Source organism: Taudactylus pleione, unplaced genomic scaffold (assembly GCF_031769625.1).
Source record: "Taudactylus pleione unplaced genomic scaffold, aTauple2 ptg001138l, whole genome shotgun sequence".
Lineage (NCBI taxonomy): Eukaryota > Metazoa > Chordata > Amphibia > Anura > Myobatrachidae > Taudactylus > Taudactylus pleione.
The window spans coordinates 423,031-440,915 of record NW_028285539.1 but is presented as its reverse complement, the minus strand read 5'-3'; the positions used below and the strand labels follow the sequence as shown (position 1 = coordinate 440,915).

Sequence of the window (17,885 nt, the reverse complement as noted above, 5' to 3'; positions counted from 1 at the left end):
GAGTACAAAAAAGAGAATGTTGCTCCTTGAATTACAGGCCTGATCTGAAAATGGAAGGCAGATGTAGACCTTATGGAGAAGATGAACTGAGCAGCAGCATTGAGGACAGAGTGGAGAGAAGTGGGAGCCAGGGAGGCCAGATAGGAGGTTACAGTAGTCCAATCTAGAGATGACCAGTGAGTGGATGAGGGTCTTGGTAATATCCCGGGTGAGCGAGGGTCTGATCCTGGAATATTTCTGAGATGGAAATAGCAGGACTGCGAGAGGTACTGAATGGGTGGTTTGAAGGAGAGGGAGGAGTCAGGATTATCTCTAAGTGCAGTTGGGGCAGAGGAAATGGTTGTGCTGTCAATAGATAATTAATTAAATTGTGGGAAGAGGTTATGCGGGATCAGCTCAGTCGAAGACATGTTAAGTTTAAGAAAGTGCTGGGACATCCAGGAAGAGATAGGAGAGGGGGAGAAAATGCAGATCTGAGTGTCAGCATAGAGATGAAAATGGAGACCAAAATAGCTGAGTTCACCTAAAGACGACGTATAAAGGGAGAATGGGAAAGGTCCAAGAACAAACCCTTTGGGGGCACCTACAGTTAGTGGAAGTGGGGAGTGGAATCCTCAGAGGAGGCTGAGAAGGAACTGTCAGAAGCGGACAGGCAGAATAGGGCAATTTGACATAGTCCAAGGGACTGAAGAATTTGCATGAGGGGAGAGGGTGGTCCGTAATATCAAAAGCAGCAGAGCGGACGAGGAGAATAAGCAGAGAGTAGTGGTCCTTGGATTTGACAGCAAGGAGGTCATTGCTGACTTTCGTGTGGGCAGTTTCAGGGGATTGGTAAGAACTGAAGCCAGATTGGAATGGGTCAAGCATGGAGCGGGAAGAAAAACAGGGGGTAAGGCTGTTTTTAATCAATACGATCAAAGGCAAAAGGGAGGAGAGAGATGGGTCGGTAGCTGTAGCGCGTGTAAGGATTAAGGGTGTTTTTTTTTTTTTTTTTAAAGAATGGGGGAGACGTGCATACTTGAATGCAGAATGGACAGTGCCTATACTATTTGTACTTGGTAAAAAAAACATATTTGCGTATCATCACATTTTTAAACATAAGGGTTGCAGTACAAAAAAATTGAATTGGGGGGGCAAGGATTGAAGAAAAATCCAATACACAATGTAATACAAAGAGCAAATCTAAATGATAACACAAATATTCAATTTATAATTGATCATTTATACTAATTTTCTTGTGCTTTTTATCTATTTTAGGGCACAACGTTCCAAATTTTTAAATCCCCTTCACCTTATCTTAGATATTCTATTTCCCAAGCCTTCGGGATAAAAGATCTTGTACCTATGTGTATATTGGTACACAAGATATGGGGCTATGTTTGTGTGCTTGTCATGACTTGCTACATTAAGTGCTGATTCAGTTGGTTAAAAGAAATAGGTGTCTTTATATCCTTACTATGTATGGGCTGATTTACTGCAGCAATGCACAAGTGTCACATTTGCTTAAGGCACTTTCTCGATAATAATGTCATTCAGCAATCTTGTATTGCTCAGAGCTTAGTGGTTTGTGTGACTTTCTCCTGAAAGTTTGTTTTACGCTTAATAGATTTAGCCACTTGTTGGTGAATAACTTGTAATATGCCCACCACTGCTTCCGTTATTCAGCAGGTAGTGTGGTGTGAAATGTATACATATCATGTGAACTGGTTGTCTCCATTACTACTTTGCAATGCAATTGCATTATAAAGAACCATTTATTTTTGTATTTTTTTGTGTAAGGTACATTTTTCTGATTCTCTAAACCGTGAGAACTTTAAGTTATTTGTCCTTTAAGGCACAGGTTCTCAAACTGTCCTTCAAACAGTGCATGTTTTCCAGGTCTCCTCACAGAATCACAAGTGAAATAATTATAGCCACCTGTGGATCTTTTTTAAAATGTGTGTCAGTAATAAATACACCTGTGCACCTGCTGGGTGACTTGCAAAACGTAACCTGTGTGGGGTCCTGAGGACAGTTTGAGAACCACTCCTTTAACATATGGTCAGTGGATGTTGAAGATGGGCTATGAAACTGCTGATCATGTTGCATTTTGTATAACATTTGTTTTTTAAGTAGTCCTATTTCTTTTATCTCAAACAGCCGAGAAGATTTCCAGAGAATACCGGAACTAGCCATTAACCCTTTGGGGGACCGAATTATTAATGCATTTTTCATCGAAGGGTGAGTACAGTGTATTTTGCTTCCTCTTTCTTGGTTGGTTTGTAACTGGGCACATGAATAATAGACTTCAGGTTACACATAAGATTAAGGAGTAAATTCTGCAGTGCTCTGACTGTTTACTTAACATTCCCTATTGTTTATCTTTCCAAAGTTCATAAAGTGTCAACATTAGAAAACCACCTCAGTAGTATACGAATATAATGAATTAAAGAGGGGTGCTCTAGCAGTGAACACAGATTACTATGTTACTTGGCGTTAGAGTTGTGTTAGATGCTATAGCACACCTCTTATATTCATTTCATTAGTTGGTCTATTTGGAGCTGCATACTCCATTTGGTGGAGGCTTTAACACCTGCAAATAAGTGTCCCCTGAGGGCTACTGGACACATTTTGTATTTTTGTCCCTTAGTAGTTTGCAGCTGGTCCTGACATATTTTGTTATCCCCCCTGTAATTACTATCCTGCTAATTCTCTATTGTGGAGCATCTTGCTAACTTTAAAATGAAGGTATGGAGATTACAGTTTTTTTGTTTGTTTTTTTTCAGTTAACCTATGGGTTGTGCGATTACACTTTGTTCTGTAAGTCCTTCCTATTTTGTCTGATTATGGCACATCTCCCAACCTATGTGGTGAGGCAGTAAAGAAAAGACTTTCTTCTGCTTTGATTTTTTTTTTTTTTCTTTTGAATTTAAATTTGTAGTTTTGGAACATATTTCTACTTCAGGGTCCATAGGGTTCCACAGGATACCTTGGGGTATAGGTGTGACGTCAGTCGCAGGGCACCAAAGAGTTAAGCTTTCAGCCTCCCAGGATGCACTAGGTCCCCCTCCTATACCCCGCCCCCAGGCCAAGGCACCTCAGTTTAGTTTGGTGCCCGGCCGGAGTCGGGTGCACCTGTTGGAGTGGGGGCTAGAAGAGCCCCTGAAGCTTATTCTTCATGCAGCTGTGGCTGCACAACTGGATGAACAGCATGGACAGTCAGTCCTGACGTCCATGCTGTCTTCCCTACACCCCGCCGGTACCAGAACGCCGGTACTGATCCGGGGATGCTGGTGGGCGTCTGGGGTCACAGCTAGCGGTGACCCCAGATGCTCCGGACCATGGCCGGATTCAAGGGGGACAGAGGTAAGCAGCGGGGTCCCGCGGTGGGTCCCCGCTGATCACATGGTCCTAAGTCCCCAGGCAGGGGGCTCCCTGGGGACTGGCTGCAGCGTGGAGCCAGGCGACCAACCTGCGCTTCCACTACCCCCTGGGACAGCGGACCGCAGCAGAGCGGTAGCGCTGCGGCGTCCCAGGGGTTAAATGCATGCCAGGGGAGCGCGCCTTCCCTGTCTCACAGCCGGCGCCTCCCCCGCTGCACACAGCCCTCTCTGCACTGTGCTGACTGGTCCTGTGTCAGCGCTCCTCCCCCAGGCCAGCTTCTCTCTGCTCCTCGGCGGCCATCTTCTCTGCAACGCATGGTGAACGCTGCTGGAAGTCTGGAAGGAAGCATCGTGGTCTGGGTCCCCCCGCATACCTCTCCTCCGCTGTGGCTCAGGTCTGTGTATGCAGCGCTGTGTCCTACCAGGCCCTGTGTCTGTGTAGTTGAGTGATCAGCGCTGTTAGTGCAGGAATTGTTATTTCTCTGCATTGTATGTGACTGTGCTAGCGCTGCCTGTAACTATTCTTCACTAAACTGTCAGCTTTATTACTGTCCCTGTTCTTTCTGCTAAAGCCCTTGCGGTGCGGTGCTGCAGGGTGGTCTCTCGCCTATTTAATACTTAATTGGTGAGAGAGGTCACATACGTGGTGCCATCATGTCTGAAAGTGATTTTCCCCTCCGGCTACAGTGTACCACGTGCAAAGTACCGTTAGCGGAGGGGGAGGGTAGCGCGGAGGGCCTTTGCCGGCAGTGTTGTCCATGGCGCGGCCTATTACGGTTACAGCACCGGTACAGGAGCCGCCCTGGGCTTGTTTCGCTCAGGCGTTAACAGCTTTAGTGGGCCAGTTAGCTCCGCAGCCCGCGTTTACTCCGATGGGTTTGTCCCAGCAGTCTGTGGTGTCGTCACCCATGCAGGGGTTCCCACGACAATTGGTGGTACCCCACAGTCTCCCTATTTCCCCGCTCCCGGGTTCTCAGGAGCCAGCGTGGGTTAACTCCCTGACGAGTTCTTTACAGCACTTGTCGGATGTATTGCAAGGGGAGTCTGTGATGCGGCCTCATAAAAGGCCGGTGGCGTCTCTGTCCGCTCCTTATGAGGATGACGAAGGGACGTCTGATGATGGGGAGATTCTGGATCCTTACGATCAGGAACCTTTCCATACTAAGGACGCTGATGCTAAGTCCAAAGTATATATTCCTGGACTTATTCGGGCGGTCCGCACAGCCTTGGTGATTGAGGACGAAGTTCCCCCAGCGGCTAAATCTAAGTATGCCTTTTTCAAAGATGTGAAGGGCGATGCCACAGTCTTTCCTCTTTCGGGTCAGTTGGTGGACCATTTAGAGGAGGCGTGGAAACAACCTGGCAAAAGATACCAGCCGCAGAGACGCCTGGCGGTGGCTTATCCGTTCGCGGATAATTATTTTGCTAAGTGTGAATCCCCTCCACAGGTGGATTCTCACGTGACCCGTCTTGTCCGTAGTGCCACATTGCCGATGCCATCCATGTCCTCCCTTAAGGATGCTACGGACCGCAAGGTAGAAATCTGCCTGAAGTCCGCTTATTCCCTTGCAGGGGGGCAGCACGGCCGGCTATGGCCATTTGCTGGGTTGCCAGAGCGATGGAGCGCTGGGCGGATTCATTAGAGGCTTCTTTTGAATCCGACTGTCCGGCCGAACAAGCGGAGTTGATTGGCAATCTCCGTGATTCGGCCACCTACATCAACGAGGCGGCTCTAGACATTAGTACTCTGGTGTCTAGAATTTCTTCAGCAGCGGTAGCTGCTCGTCGCACCTTGTGGCTGCGATCCTGGAAGGCGGACGCAGATCCAAGAAAGGTCTGGAAGCGTTGCCGTTTACCGGAGAAGTTCTCTTCGGTCCGGATCTGGATAAGATTGTGGCCACGCTGGCGGCAGCCAAATCTGCTTGTCTCCCGTCGGCCGCTGCTCCTTCTGGTTCTGGACCATCGTCCTTTCGGTCATCTAGGGCCCAGGGCAGGCCCAAACCACAGTCGTTTCCTCGACAGGCTGGCCCTAAGAAATCGGGCAAGCCCCGGAAACAGGCATGGAGTACCAGACGTCCGGCCCCCAAGCCAGATGACAAGCCTGCGGCCTGACGGTCCGGGTCTCCCCTTGGGGGATCCCAGGGTGGGAGGCCGCCTGCTGCAGTTCTCCCGGTGTTGGTCGTTCACTACGACAGACACTTGGGTTCTGGAGGTGGTCTCTCACGGGTACGCCCTCTCCTTCCGGCACAGACCCCCGGCTCGATTCTTCACCACGGGTCTACCATCAGACCGGAACAAGGCTACGGAGCTGCGGAAGGTATTGCACACTATGCTCCAGGCTGGAGTTATAGTGCCTGTTCCATTCTCCCAGAGGGGCCAGGGTTTCTATTCAAATCTATTTTTGGTACAGAAACCCAATGGGTCATATCGTCCGATTCTCAACCTCAAAGCACTCAACAAGTCTTTGCGGGTCCCGAAGTTTCGGATGGAGACCCTACGGTCCATCATTCTGGCGCTGGAACCTGGGGACTACATGGTGTCATTGGACATACAGGACGCTATGGCGGTCATGGCGGCTTCTCTGCGGCTGCAAGGAGTCCGCATGTTGCCGTACTTGGACGACCTGTTATTGGTGGCAGGATCTCCAGAGCTCCTGTTACACCACTTGGACCTGACCATTGCACTGCTGCAACGGCACGGCTGGCTAATTAACTGGCAGAAGTCCACTCTAATCCCGTCTCGGAGGATTCTGCATCTTGGAGCCTTATTGGACTCGGGACAGCAAAGGATCTTCGTGACGGAGGACAAGATCTCTGCTTTACAGTCAAGGGTGCGCAGTTGTCTGCACAGCCGCCGGGTGTCCTTACACTCGGCGATGAGGTTACTGGGCTCCATGGTGTCGGTGTTCGACATGGTGGAATACGCCCAGTTTCACTCTAGACCTCTGCAGCACCTGATCCTGTCCAAGTGGAACGGGCTGCCTCAGTCTCTGAAGTTCCAGACGATTGTGCTCACCCCGGAGGTTCGCCTGTCCCTTGCGTGGTGGTTAAAGATGACCCACCTCAACAAGGGACGTCCGTTCTGGGTTCCAAATTGGGTCCTGTTGACAACGGACGCCAGTCTTCGAGGCTGGGGAGCAGTTTCGGGTCCACACTTGTTCCAGGGCAGGTGGACACCGACAGAAGCGGAGCTTCCAATAAATATCTTGGAACTCCGTGCGGTCTTCAATGCTCTCCTGCAGGCACAGCGGTTTCTCCAGGGTCACCCGGTGCAGGTCCAGTCGGACAATGCTACCACCGTGGCCTACATAAACAGGCAAGGAGGAACTCGCAGTCGGGCGGCTCTCGTAGAGGTCTCTCGGATCCTGGTTTGGGCGGAGCGCAATCTTCCGGCCATATCAGCGGTCTTCATCCCGGGAGTGCTAAATTGGGAGGCGGACTTTCTAAGTCGCCAGGACGTTCATCCAGGGGAATGGTCCCTGCACCCGGACGTTTTTCAACTACTGGTGGACAGGTGGGGTCTTCCAGAAATCGACCTCATGGCGTCCCGGCACAACAACAAGTTGCCGGTGTACGGGTCTCGCACAAGAGACGAAGGGGCGTCTCTGGTGGATGCTCTGTCCGTCCGGTGGACGTTCAGGTTCGCATACCTGTTCCCTCCGGTCTCCCTTCTTCCACGGGTAATCCGGAAATTCAAACAGGAAGGAGGGACGCTCCTGTTGATAGCTCCCGCGTGGCCCAGACGGCACTGGTTCTCAGACCTTCAGGGTCTGTCCGTGGACAGTCCTCTGCGGTTGCCGCTACGACCGGACCTTCTGTCTCAGGGTCCTTGTCTTCACCCGGACCTGACTCGGCTGTCTTTGGCGGCGTGGCTGTTGAGACGGCCATGCTGAGGTCCTGGGGGTTTGCCAGCTCTATGCTGTGTACCATGTTACGAGCTCGGAAACCGTCTTCCGCGAGGATATACCATCGCGTGTGGCATACGTTCTTCCAGTGGTGTCGACCGAGAGGTTATGCACCGCGGGAGTTTCGTCTGTCTCGGATTCTCGCCTTCCTGCAAGCGGGACTAGATCATGGGCTTCGCCTTGCTTCTTTGAAGGTACAGGTTTCGGCCCTATCTGTCTGGTTTCACCGTAGGATTGCTACAATCCCGGATGTGCGCACCTTTATGCAAGGTGTTCTCCGTATTCAGCCGCCCTTTGTTCCACCTGTGGCGCCTTGGGATTTGGCTGTGGTCCTGAGGACTCTCCAAGGACCGCCGTTTGAACCACTGGGCTCAGTGGATATTAAATGGCTAACAGCTAAGACTGTTTTCCTTCTGGCCGTTGCTTCAGCCAGACGTGTTTCTGAGTTAGGGGCTCTTTCTTGTAGACCCCCTTTCTTGGTTTTTTTTCATGGGAACAGGGCAGTGCTCCGCACTCGGCCCGAGTTTCTCCCCAAAGTTGTTTCCCAGTTTCAGGTTAACGAGGAAATAGTTGTTCCGGCCTTTAACTCACCGGGTCTTTCCGTGGGTGAGGCCTCTTTGGATGTTGTGCGGGCCTTAAGGACTTATGTGGACCGCACTTCTTTGTTTAGGAAGTCGGACGCTTTGTTGTCCTCTATGGCTTCTGTAAAAAGGGTTGGCCTGCTTCAAAGCAAACTTTGGCAGCCTGGATCCGTATGGCTATTTCTGAAGCTTATCTTCATGAAGGCCTACCGGTCCCTCCTTCTCTGAAGGCTCATTCCACTAGGTCTGTGGGTCCTTCGTGGGCAGCTTGACGTGGTGCCTCGGCAGTTCAGATCTGCAAGGCTGCTACGTGGTCTTCTGTCCATACCTTCGTGAGGTATTACAGGTTTGACACCTTCGCCTCTCAGGATGCTTCCTTCGGGCGGCGGATTCTCCTTTCTGCACAGGAGCGTCCCCACCCTTAAAGGATACTGCTTTGGGACATCCCCAAGGTATCCTGTGGATACCCTATGGACCCTGAAGTAGAAAATATGAGATATGGTAAGAACTTACCCTTGTTATCTCTATTTCTACGAAGTCCATAGGGTTCCACAGGACTCCCGCCCTGTCGCACCTGTGCTGCAGATGGGCTTTGCTCTGGTCACCGGTTTTCCGTCTCCCTCTGGTGAGAATGTGATTCTTGTATGTGTCCAGATCTTTGTTCTCTCTCTTCCTTCTCCTCCTCCGGCCTATGGCTTGGTAACTAACTGAGGTGCCTTGGCCTGGGGGCGGGGTATAGGAGGGGGACCTAGTGCATCCTGGGAGGCTGAAAGCTTAACTCTTTGGTGCCCTGCGACTGACGTCACACCTATACCCCAAGGTATCCTGTGGAACCCTATGGACTTCGTAGAAATAGAGATAACAAGGGTAAGTTCTTACCATATCTCATATTTTTACTACTTTGGTTCAGTGTCTCCATTGTTTACATGAAAGCATTGTCATACTCCTATATGAATGGTACATAGAAATAATGTTCCCCAGGGTAGCATTAATGTGACTAAAATTAATGTCCTGCCCAAACTACTGTATGTCTTTCAGACTCTTCCTGTTTCAGTTATATCACCCCTTACTGGCTGATGTTCCAATCTCTAATATCCTCTCCAGTCCATCTTAATTTTCTCCCTTAAACCTGCATATTTCATGCGCTGCTAAATATCAGATTGATGGATCTTGGAAGCAACCACACCCTCCGACCTGGCAACAGGATCGGTATGAATCACGGCCGGCTGCATGGTGGTTCAAATCCAGAGTTCTAGGTAAGTATGCCTCATCTATTCCCCCACCTTAACCCTCCCTTAGGGGTGTCTAACCCTAACCTCCCCCCCCAGTGCCTAACCATAATTCCCCCTCCAAGTGCCTAAACCTAACACCCCTCCACTGTCCCGCACTCTAAACCTAAAGGTGCCCACACACATACCGACTTTTCATCCAATTTGGCCGATTTCGACGAATCGTGACGACAGATCATGTAAAAAATGGCCAAATCGTGAGTTTCTACACTTGATGCCGATGCGCGTCCCCCGCTCGTCGTACATCGCATCTTCAGATCTGCCGTGCTGTAGGGCAGATTAGCCAATCTGGGATACAATGCACTGGCTGCACGATAGATCTTATATCAGATTGGACATTTTTAACTCCAAATCGTGACCACGACTGCCTGGGGAGAGTTCAGGGAGAGTTAAGGGGAAATCGTGTACATTAGCTGATTGGGAGCAAGTCGGTATGTGTGTGGGCACCTTTAGACTCCCCGGGGGAGTGCCTAACCATAACCTTCCCCCAGCGGTGCCTAATCCAAACCCTCCCGTGGGGGTGTCTAACCCCCCCACCCCACGCGGCTGTCCGTGCCCTGCTTACCTTCGATCGGGAAGCCGGTCGGCCGTCAGGCTCCCGGCGTAGGTAAAATTAATTGCGTCGGGATTTCCACGCCTGTCATTTAACCCTTGCCGAGATTAGACAGTCGGGTAGCCGGCGGTCGGCTTCCTGACTGCTTCCCCCTTGCAACAGCTCATCAACCACAATACTTGCCTTTCTTCACGCTGGTCGCTAGGCACCTCCAGACCATGTCGTCAGCGCTCCTGTGTAGACTTTGCCGCCAACTGGATCTAACTAGATCTAGACCAGCAGGCTTCAGTCATCGCGGGTGACTAAATGACGTCACCCATTCACCCGTGCACTGCTTCACTAAGAACGCTGGCCTCTAAAGCGATCAGAGGCTTCTTTAGTGTCCGATAGCTTTAGGGACAGCCTTCCCAGTTTTCAATACAGTAAACACTGCCCGATTGGAGCTGAAATCCGATCGCGGCAGGGGTGTGGGCCCGCACTGTCGGGCTGCATAAAATGCTTTATTTGGGCCGCGAGTTTGACATGCCTAGTTTAGTTGAACTTGATATATGGTTTACATACCATGCACAATGCCTAATTGTGAAAAACAATTGTTGTAGCTCAGATGCAGTGTAATAACGCAGCACAGTATTTGTGTGCTACATGCAAAAATAGGAAGTATTTTCCCAGCATACAACAATTATTTTGCACCCTTTTGCAGCTCTTAATGTAACTTGCGGTGCTTCTAGTCAGCATAGCAGCCCTGGGCAAATCAGTCTCTGCATAGGGTTGCAACATAGCACCTTGGAGGTGCAGAGGACAAAGTCCTAGCAAGAGCTGCTGTAAGTCTAAATGGTACCCTAGGAAGAGTAGTAGATTAAAGGGGAGTACTCACTAGACGATATTTTACACGATTTGCCCAATTCTGACGCATCGGAACGACAGATCATGTAAATTATGTCCAAATAGTCAGTGCCCACTCACGATGCCAATGCGCCTCCCTGCAGGTCGTACATCGCATCTTCAGATCTTGCCTACAGCAGACTAGATCTGCCAATCTCGTACACGATCCGGCGACATATCGTACAGTCTTTATGATTGAACGATATGTCGTTCGGAACTGCAAACGATTCTTGCAGGCATGGATCAGGGAGATCCGTGCTGCAAGCATGAAGACAGATGCATGGATTGATCCCCGTCCGTGCATCCATGTCTAAAAAAAATTAATAACCTGTAACCTGTTCCCCAAAAGAGCAACCAGCACCGAGCTTAGTGACCCAGTGCTGATTGTGCAAAATACAGGGGACAAATTATGTAGGGTTCCCCTGTATTTAAGCACAACCACCACTGGGCTCTGATCCGGGCCTGGTTCTGGAAATACAGTGGAAAATATTGCGTAGGTTTCCCCTGTATCCTGAACATCACCAAACTTTTTATCGCAGCGGGCTAATGCCACAGCAAGAGGAACCCTATCAATGTCCCCTGGCTGAATCATTAACCCTGACTGCAAGTCGGCCCAGGCTGGGGATCCCTGGGGAGCTGGGGACCCCCCCCCCTCTATAAAGGGGTCCCCCTCTCCAGGGACCCGCAGACCTAGGCAGATGGCAGCCTGGGGCTATCCCTGGCTCCCCTGAAGTGGTGGGTGCTGGGTTGAAAGTGTAGTACATTTGAAAGTGTTGAAATATTTCTCTTGCTGTGGAACTACAGGTCCCAGCAAGCCTCCCCCGCATGCTCTGTACTTAGAGAGCCACAAGTACCAGCATGCGGGCATTACGGGCCTGTAGCTCCACAGCAAAAGCAATATTAAAATAAACACAGGACACACTCACTGTACAAAGTAAGTTCATTAAACATACATTAAATGCAGTGCTGGTTGCCCCCCCGTATTTTCCACAGCCTGCACTGGGCCACTAAACCCCGGGGCTGGTTGCTCTTTTTTTTGGGGGGGGGGGGGGGGGCGGGGGCTGATCTCACTGATCCGTCTGTGCATCTGTTAATTTTTTTTACAGCCCGATGCATGCATCACGGATATCCCTGATCTGTGCAAGAATCTGTCTGCTATCCTGCACCATCTAAAGATCGGCGAGTCTTTAAATCGTGCACGATAGATCTTGTGACACATCATTCCGCTTTTGCTGCACATTGTGTACTGGAGTGCAGGAGCAAGTTCAAGGGAAATTGCTCACGATATCGCATCGTGAGCACATCGTCTAGTGTGTACGCACCTTGAGGTTCATTGTCCTTTAGATGACCCACAGATTAAGCACGGTCTCACTTAAGCATAACAAAGCTTAATCAGCATTATAAAATGGTGTGAGCACAGACAGAATTAACTACTTTACCTTGTTACTGTACTTGTTTGTGGAAGTATTATTTGCAGCTTTAAACCAATCCATGAAGCTATATGTGCCACCATGCACTCTCCCTGCATTGCTCTCAGCTTGTAATACAACTCTACACTCACAGGTCAATACAGTGAAAACAAAAGCCTGGCTTCTAGGAGTGATCACCTTCTGCTACGAGAGTCCTAGCAGTGGTCAACATGCAATTCCACACAGATAAGGCCCTGGATGGAATCCCACCCATGACCCCAGGACTGTGCAGCAGCAATGCTAACCACTGTGCCATTGATGCTTTTCTCACAGGGGAAGGTATCTTGGCTATAGTTTGTACAGGACTTTATTGGGGTGATGGATCCAGGGCATTTATCAGATGGACCCTTTTCTGTATTGGGAAATATTTCTCACCTTCCATTTCTTCTGTGAGGCCAAATTGGCAACTGTTACACTATGAGCTTTGTTTAACTTTGTGTCTTTTTATATTACTATGTAACAAACACAATTGTGGTGACATAACGTTTATTCAAAATGTGCCTATACCATTTTCACCTGTAAAGTTATATCGCTTATCACTCATTATTTGTTCTATTTCCTCAGGGAGGACCAAGTAAATTTCCGTGGCTTTATGAGGACACTGGCTCATTTCAGACCTATTGAAGATAATGAGAAGACCAAAGATCCCAGCAGCTTGGAGCCTCTGAACAGTAGACACAATAAACTCTTGTGTAAGATGAAGGTTACCTCTTAACATTGTCCCATAACCACTGAAGTAACTGATACACATAGAAAGTTTTGATCATTATTGTATTATCTGACCATGATGGGCCTTAGTGTGCTGTCACTTTGCATATACACCAACAGGCTGCAGTGACGCGGGAGGTGATGCAGCAGCTCTGAGCCCTATGGTCAGATCTCTTGAGTGACCAACTACAACCTGTGATTGCTCGTGCCTACCGGCAGCATGTGCCACAGGGGAATTTCCAAGCTACACTTCCTAGAGATAATATGCAAATATGCCAGCCTAAAAGTGGCACTAACATCTGTGTGTTACCAGTAAGACTATTTGCTTGGGCTGGCTGATTCCCTCTCCCCCCTCCTACTATGCACATAGTACTAGCTGATATGAAAATGGATATTTGTCTTTTTAAAGGGCTTAAAAAAATAAAAATGTATACAGATTACCTTTGTCAGATTGAGAATCTATTGACTGTAATGTCAGAGTTTGGGAATCTCTGGTTTATGTTACTGACTATACAAAGATGCAAAACAGGATGGGGTCTCCTGAGGTGCAAATCAGACAAATCCTTGGGGAATCATGAAGGTTTAGGTTCTTCAATGAAGAGCTATTCGCCAAATGGCAAAAATAGAGATAAAATAAACATTTGAGCTTAAATTCCATGTGCCACTTTGATTCCCCTGATGGGGTCATACCGTCCTGCTCCACACTCCCCTAATCTAATTCCTGCTCAGCCTGTTTGAAATATGCCGTACACAGTTGGTGCCTCTTCCCCTTGAACTTCCCATTATAACTTCACCAATTCAATGACCAGAACATAGAAATTTAACGTTTTAATTTTATTTTGTCATGTTTTGGGTGGCACTATGCTAATTATAAGCACTGTGTGTATGTGTAATCTAGAACAAATGTAAAGCTCAGATATGTGTCTTTAATTACTTAAGGTAGGGAATTTTATTTTCTACCCCAGTAAAAAAAAAAATGTTGCAAATGTTTTTACTGCTAACCAACTTTGGTACGTGTGATCGCCAATGAGAATGGGGACATTGTGGTAAAGCATTGTGCTTAAAGTTCCAAAGCCGACATGGTTACAGTGCTATACCATATCGGCATACCGGGTTCAACATCACACTGTCCCCCTTTTCATTGTCAACATCCTGAAATTCGATCACACGTACCAAAGTTGGTTAGCAGTATGTGTACACATTGGCACAATGTTTTAAATTATTTTACTAAATTAAGTCTAGAATTTGAATCACCTTCATATTTGCCAGTGTGTTGCCTCTATAGTTTACCATTGCCCAGGTGAGTTTATGCACATGGTGTGCAGAGCCATATTAGAAGATATTACCATTGGGTGTGATCTTATTACAATTTTTCTCTCTAGTTCAAACTAGAACAGATCATAAAAATGACATCCACCAACCAAAGCAAAGGAAGCCATAGCAAATGTCAGGTTCACACATTTCCAAGGAGAAATCTTTTTAGCCTTAAACTCTTTGGTTGCTTTTGCAGTATGCTTCGGGTCATTGTCCATCTGCACTGTGAAGCACCGTCCAATGAGTTCTGAAGCATTTGACTAAATATGAGCATATAATATTGCCCGAAACACTTCAGACTTCATTCTGCTGCTTTTGTCAGCAGTCACATCATCAATAAATATAAGGGAACCAGTTCCATTGGCAGCCATACATGCCCACGCCATGATCTACCACCACCATGCTTCACTGATGAGGTGGTATGTTTTAGATCATGAGCAGTTCCTTTCCTTCTCCATACTCTTCTCTTCCCATCACTCTGGTACAAGTCGATCTTTGTCTCGTCTGTCCATAGGATGTTGTTCCAGAACTGATGGCTTTTTTAGATGTTTGGCAAACTCTAATCTGGTCTTCCTGTTTTTGTGGCTCACCAATGGTTTACATCTTGTGCTGAACCCTGTATATTCACTCTTGTGAAGTCTTCTCTTGATTGTTGACTTTGACACATATACACCTACCTCCTGGAGAGTGTTCTTGATTTGGCCAACTGTTGTGAAGGGGTTTTTCTTCACCAGGGAAATAATTCTTCTGTCATCCACCACAGTTGTTTTCCGTGGTCTTCGGGGTCTTTTGGTGTTGCTGAGCTCTCCGATGCGTTCTTTCTTTTTAAGAATGTTCCAAACAGTTGATTTGGCCACACCTAATGTTTTTGCTTTCTCTCTGATGGGTTTGTTTTGATTTTTCAGCCTAATGATGGCTTGCTTCACTGATAGTGATAGCTCTTTGGATCTCATATTGAGAGTCGACAGCAACTGATTCCAGATGCAAATGTCACACCTAGAATCAACTCCAGACCTTTTACCTGCTTAATTGATAATGAAATAACGAGAATAGTCCACACCTGTCCATGAAATAGCTTTTGAGTTGATAGTCCCATTACTTTTGGCCCCTTCTAAAGTGTGAGGCACATATAGAAACCGTTGTAATTCCTACACCGTTCACCTGATTTCGATGTAATAACCCTCAAATTAAATCTGAAAGTCTGCAGTTAAAGCACATCTTGTTTCATTTCAAAGCCATTGTGGTGGTGAATAGAGGCCAAAATATGAAAATTCTGTCAATGTCCCAATATTTATGCACCTGACTGTATATTACAATGCAGGCATGGATTCCTAATATCTGGGTCAAAGTGACCTCTATCACCTAGTATGGAGGGGTTAATTCATACTGGAAATGCATCTAGATGCTCTTTAGTGAGCTTGATATGCTCAGCATCGGGTCTGGTTAACTAGATCTATGTAATTTCAGCATCCACGTTTGAACCTTTGGCAATACAAGTATTGCCTGCCATCCAGATTGCCTTGTAAATGGAGGCTTTAAAAGTGAATAATAATAAAAAATTTTACTTTTTTTTTTTGTTGTTGTTTTTTTTCAGTTGCTTTTCGGCTGTATGATCTGGACAAAGATGACAAAATCTCCCGTGATGAACTCCTGCAGGTAACACTTACAGAATAAACACCTGTTCACAATCGTGTGTGTGTGGTGTCCACATAAATAAGGTTAATGAAGAGAACCTTAGATAGCTTCTTGATGACATTTGGAACAGACATAAAGGGGGTAACTAGCACATTACAGCTGATCAGCTTTTCTAGATCTAACTAATGGTTTTGGGACTCATCAAGAAGGAAACTTCAGTAAGTATGTCCTAAACCAGGGGTATTTAACTGTTGTGGAACTACACATCTGAGCATGCCCTGCCACTGTTTCAGCATGCCCTAATAGCAAAACTATTGCAGGGAATGCTGGGAAGTGCTGTTCCACAGCAGTTGGAGGGCCGCGTGTTGAATACCCCTGTCCTAAACCTATCCATACATGAGCAATACTGATTGGATTAAATAGCAATAGCCGTTTAGACAGAATTACCCAAAGCTAAACTAACCATAGTGTGACCACAGAAACTTCACTGGATGGGAATTAATACAAAACCACATTGGAGCCCATGTGGCGTTGGGTACATTTGTGGCTGAAATCTATGCAGGAAAATCACATTTACATAGACATGTTGAGTTGTTCGGCCCTTCAACACCAGCATATGGGGTACATCAGCCTTTCTTGGTCTCTGGAAGGGATTGACTAATTTTCCCTCTGAATCTAAACTGGCCACTCTTGTACTAGATCAGCACCATTACAGTCTAAGGAAGGCTGGACCTGTTGGACTGATGTCTGCATAAGAAATCTTTATATTGATGGGCCAAACCATTCACCCAGGTTTTATTTACCTGGACGTTTGTAGCTATTAATGGGATGCATTTTGCTTTTCACTGGCAGGTTCTGCGAATGATGGTTGGAGTGAACATATCAGATGAGCAGCTAGGAAGCATTGCTGACCGTACCATCCAGGAGGCCGACCAGGATGGAGACTGTGCCATTTCCTTCACTGAATTTGTCAATGTATGTACCGGATTAGATCATATAGCACTAGAGGGATCCATGTGAATTGTGGAGTGTAGCCTTACAATAAATTAGAATGTATGTCGTCTTAATTGTAATCCTACTGTTAAACATATGTTATTGCTTATTTCCAGTAGTGTGGAAAAACGGGCCATTTAATTTCACTTCCTTGCGTTGTGTAACTTGTGTTATGTGCAGGTTTTTTCATTGTGCCACATATACGCCTGCTGTGATTCTCCTTGCACCTTGCTGTCATCGTGCCTTGGATACATAAGTTTCCTGAACTTGCATGTAATTTAGAAAACCCCAAAATACAGATATCTCTGCATATATCTATCCTACGTTAGTGTCAGCGGCTGTAACACTATAACGTAGCATTTCTTATACAGATACAGCCGCAGTTGCGCACAGAACATAGGTATGCTGCATGTCATTTTAATCAGCAGAAGCTGCTTGTGTCCTATTCACATCACTGTGCACCATTTGAAGGGGAAACGTTGCATGAAAAGACGTCCAGCGAGCCAAGTCATGCCAGTCAAGGCGAGATGTATGAGTATGCGAAGTAACTAAACATCGCTCCACTAGATCCGACATAAACATTGCGTGCACCTCCGAATCATGCGCCCATTGAACCTTGTTTCAAGGGCCAAGACTGTGCTCTGTCAGTTATGTCTGAGTCCACCAAGCTCTTTCAATCAGAAATCCCAAGTTTCTCCTTCATCCACTAGGGGTCACTGGAGAGCATAGACAGTGGGGTATAAACGGTGCTGAACGGGAGCTGGCACTTTAAGAATTAAAAAGAGCGACTAGCTCCTCCCCCTCTATACCCCTCTACAAGCCTCAGTCTTAGTTTGTGCCTCGAGGGGAGCTGATATGTTTTTTCACACTCTCCTCAAGGAGGTCTAATTTACAGAAGCGCTGCTGCGCTGAAGTTTTTACATTGAAAGAACAGACAGACAGTAGCTGCATTGCCTGTCTGCACTGTTGGAAGCTGCCGGGGGGACCCACTCGCAACTGCATTCAGTTTGCCTGGGGTCCCTGACTACTAGAGTCACCATAGGAGGTCCCACATGCCACTGCTTGCAGCGCGCATAGCGGACCTCCGTTAGTAAGTCGCGCACCGGCAGCTACAGCAGCCATGTGAGTATGGCCTGGCTCCCCGTCTAGCGGGGTAGCCAGGTTAACCTAAAAAGCGGCATGTAATGCAGTAAGT

At 47.5% G+C, this 17,885-nt stretch overlaps 1 protein-coding gene across 1 annotated transcript in view; it reads left to right on the top strand.

Moving 5' to 3' along the window:
- CHP1 (calcineurin like EF-hand protein 1) overlaps nt 1–17,885 on the top strand; it is a 64,271-nt gene that overhangs the window by 31,257 nt on the left and 15,129 nt on the right. The window contains exons 3-6 of the mRNA XM_088462048.1: nt 2,140–2,220; nt 12,605–12,732; nt 15,657–15,718; nt 16,550–16,672. Of these exons, the coding sequence (XP_088318174.1) occupies nt 2,140–2,220; nt 12,605–12,732; nt 15,657–15,718; nt 16,550–16,672 (394 nt within the window). The remainder of the gene's footprint in view (nt 1–2,139; nt 2,221–12,604; nt 12,733–15,656; nt 15,719–16,549; nt 16,673–17,885) is intronic.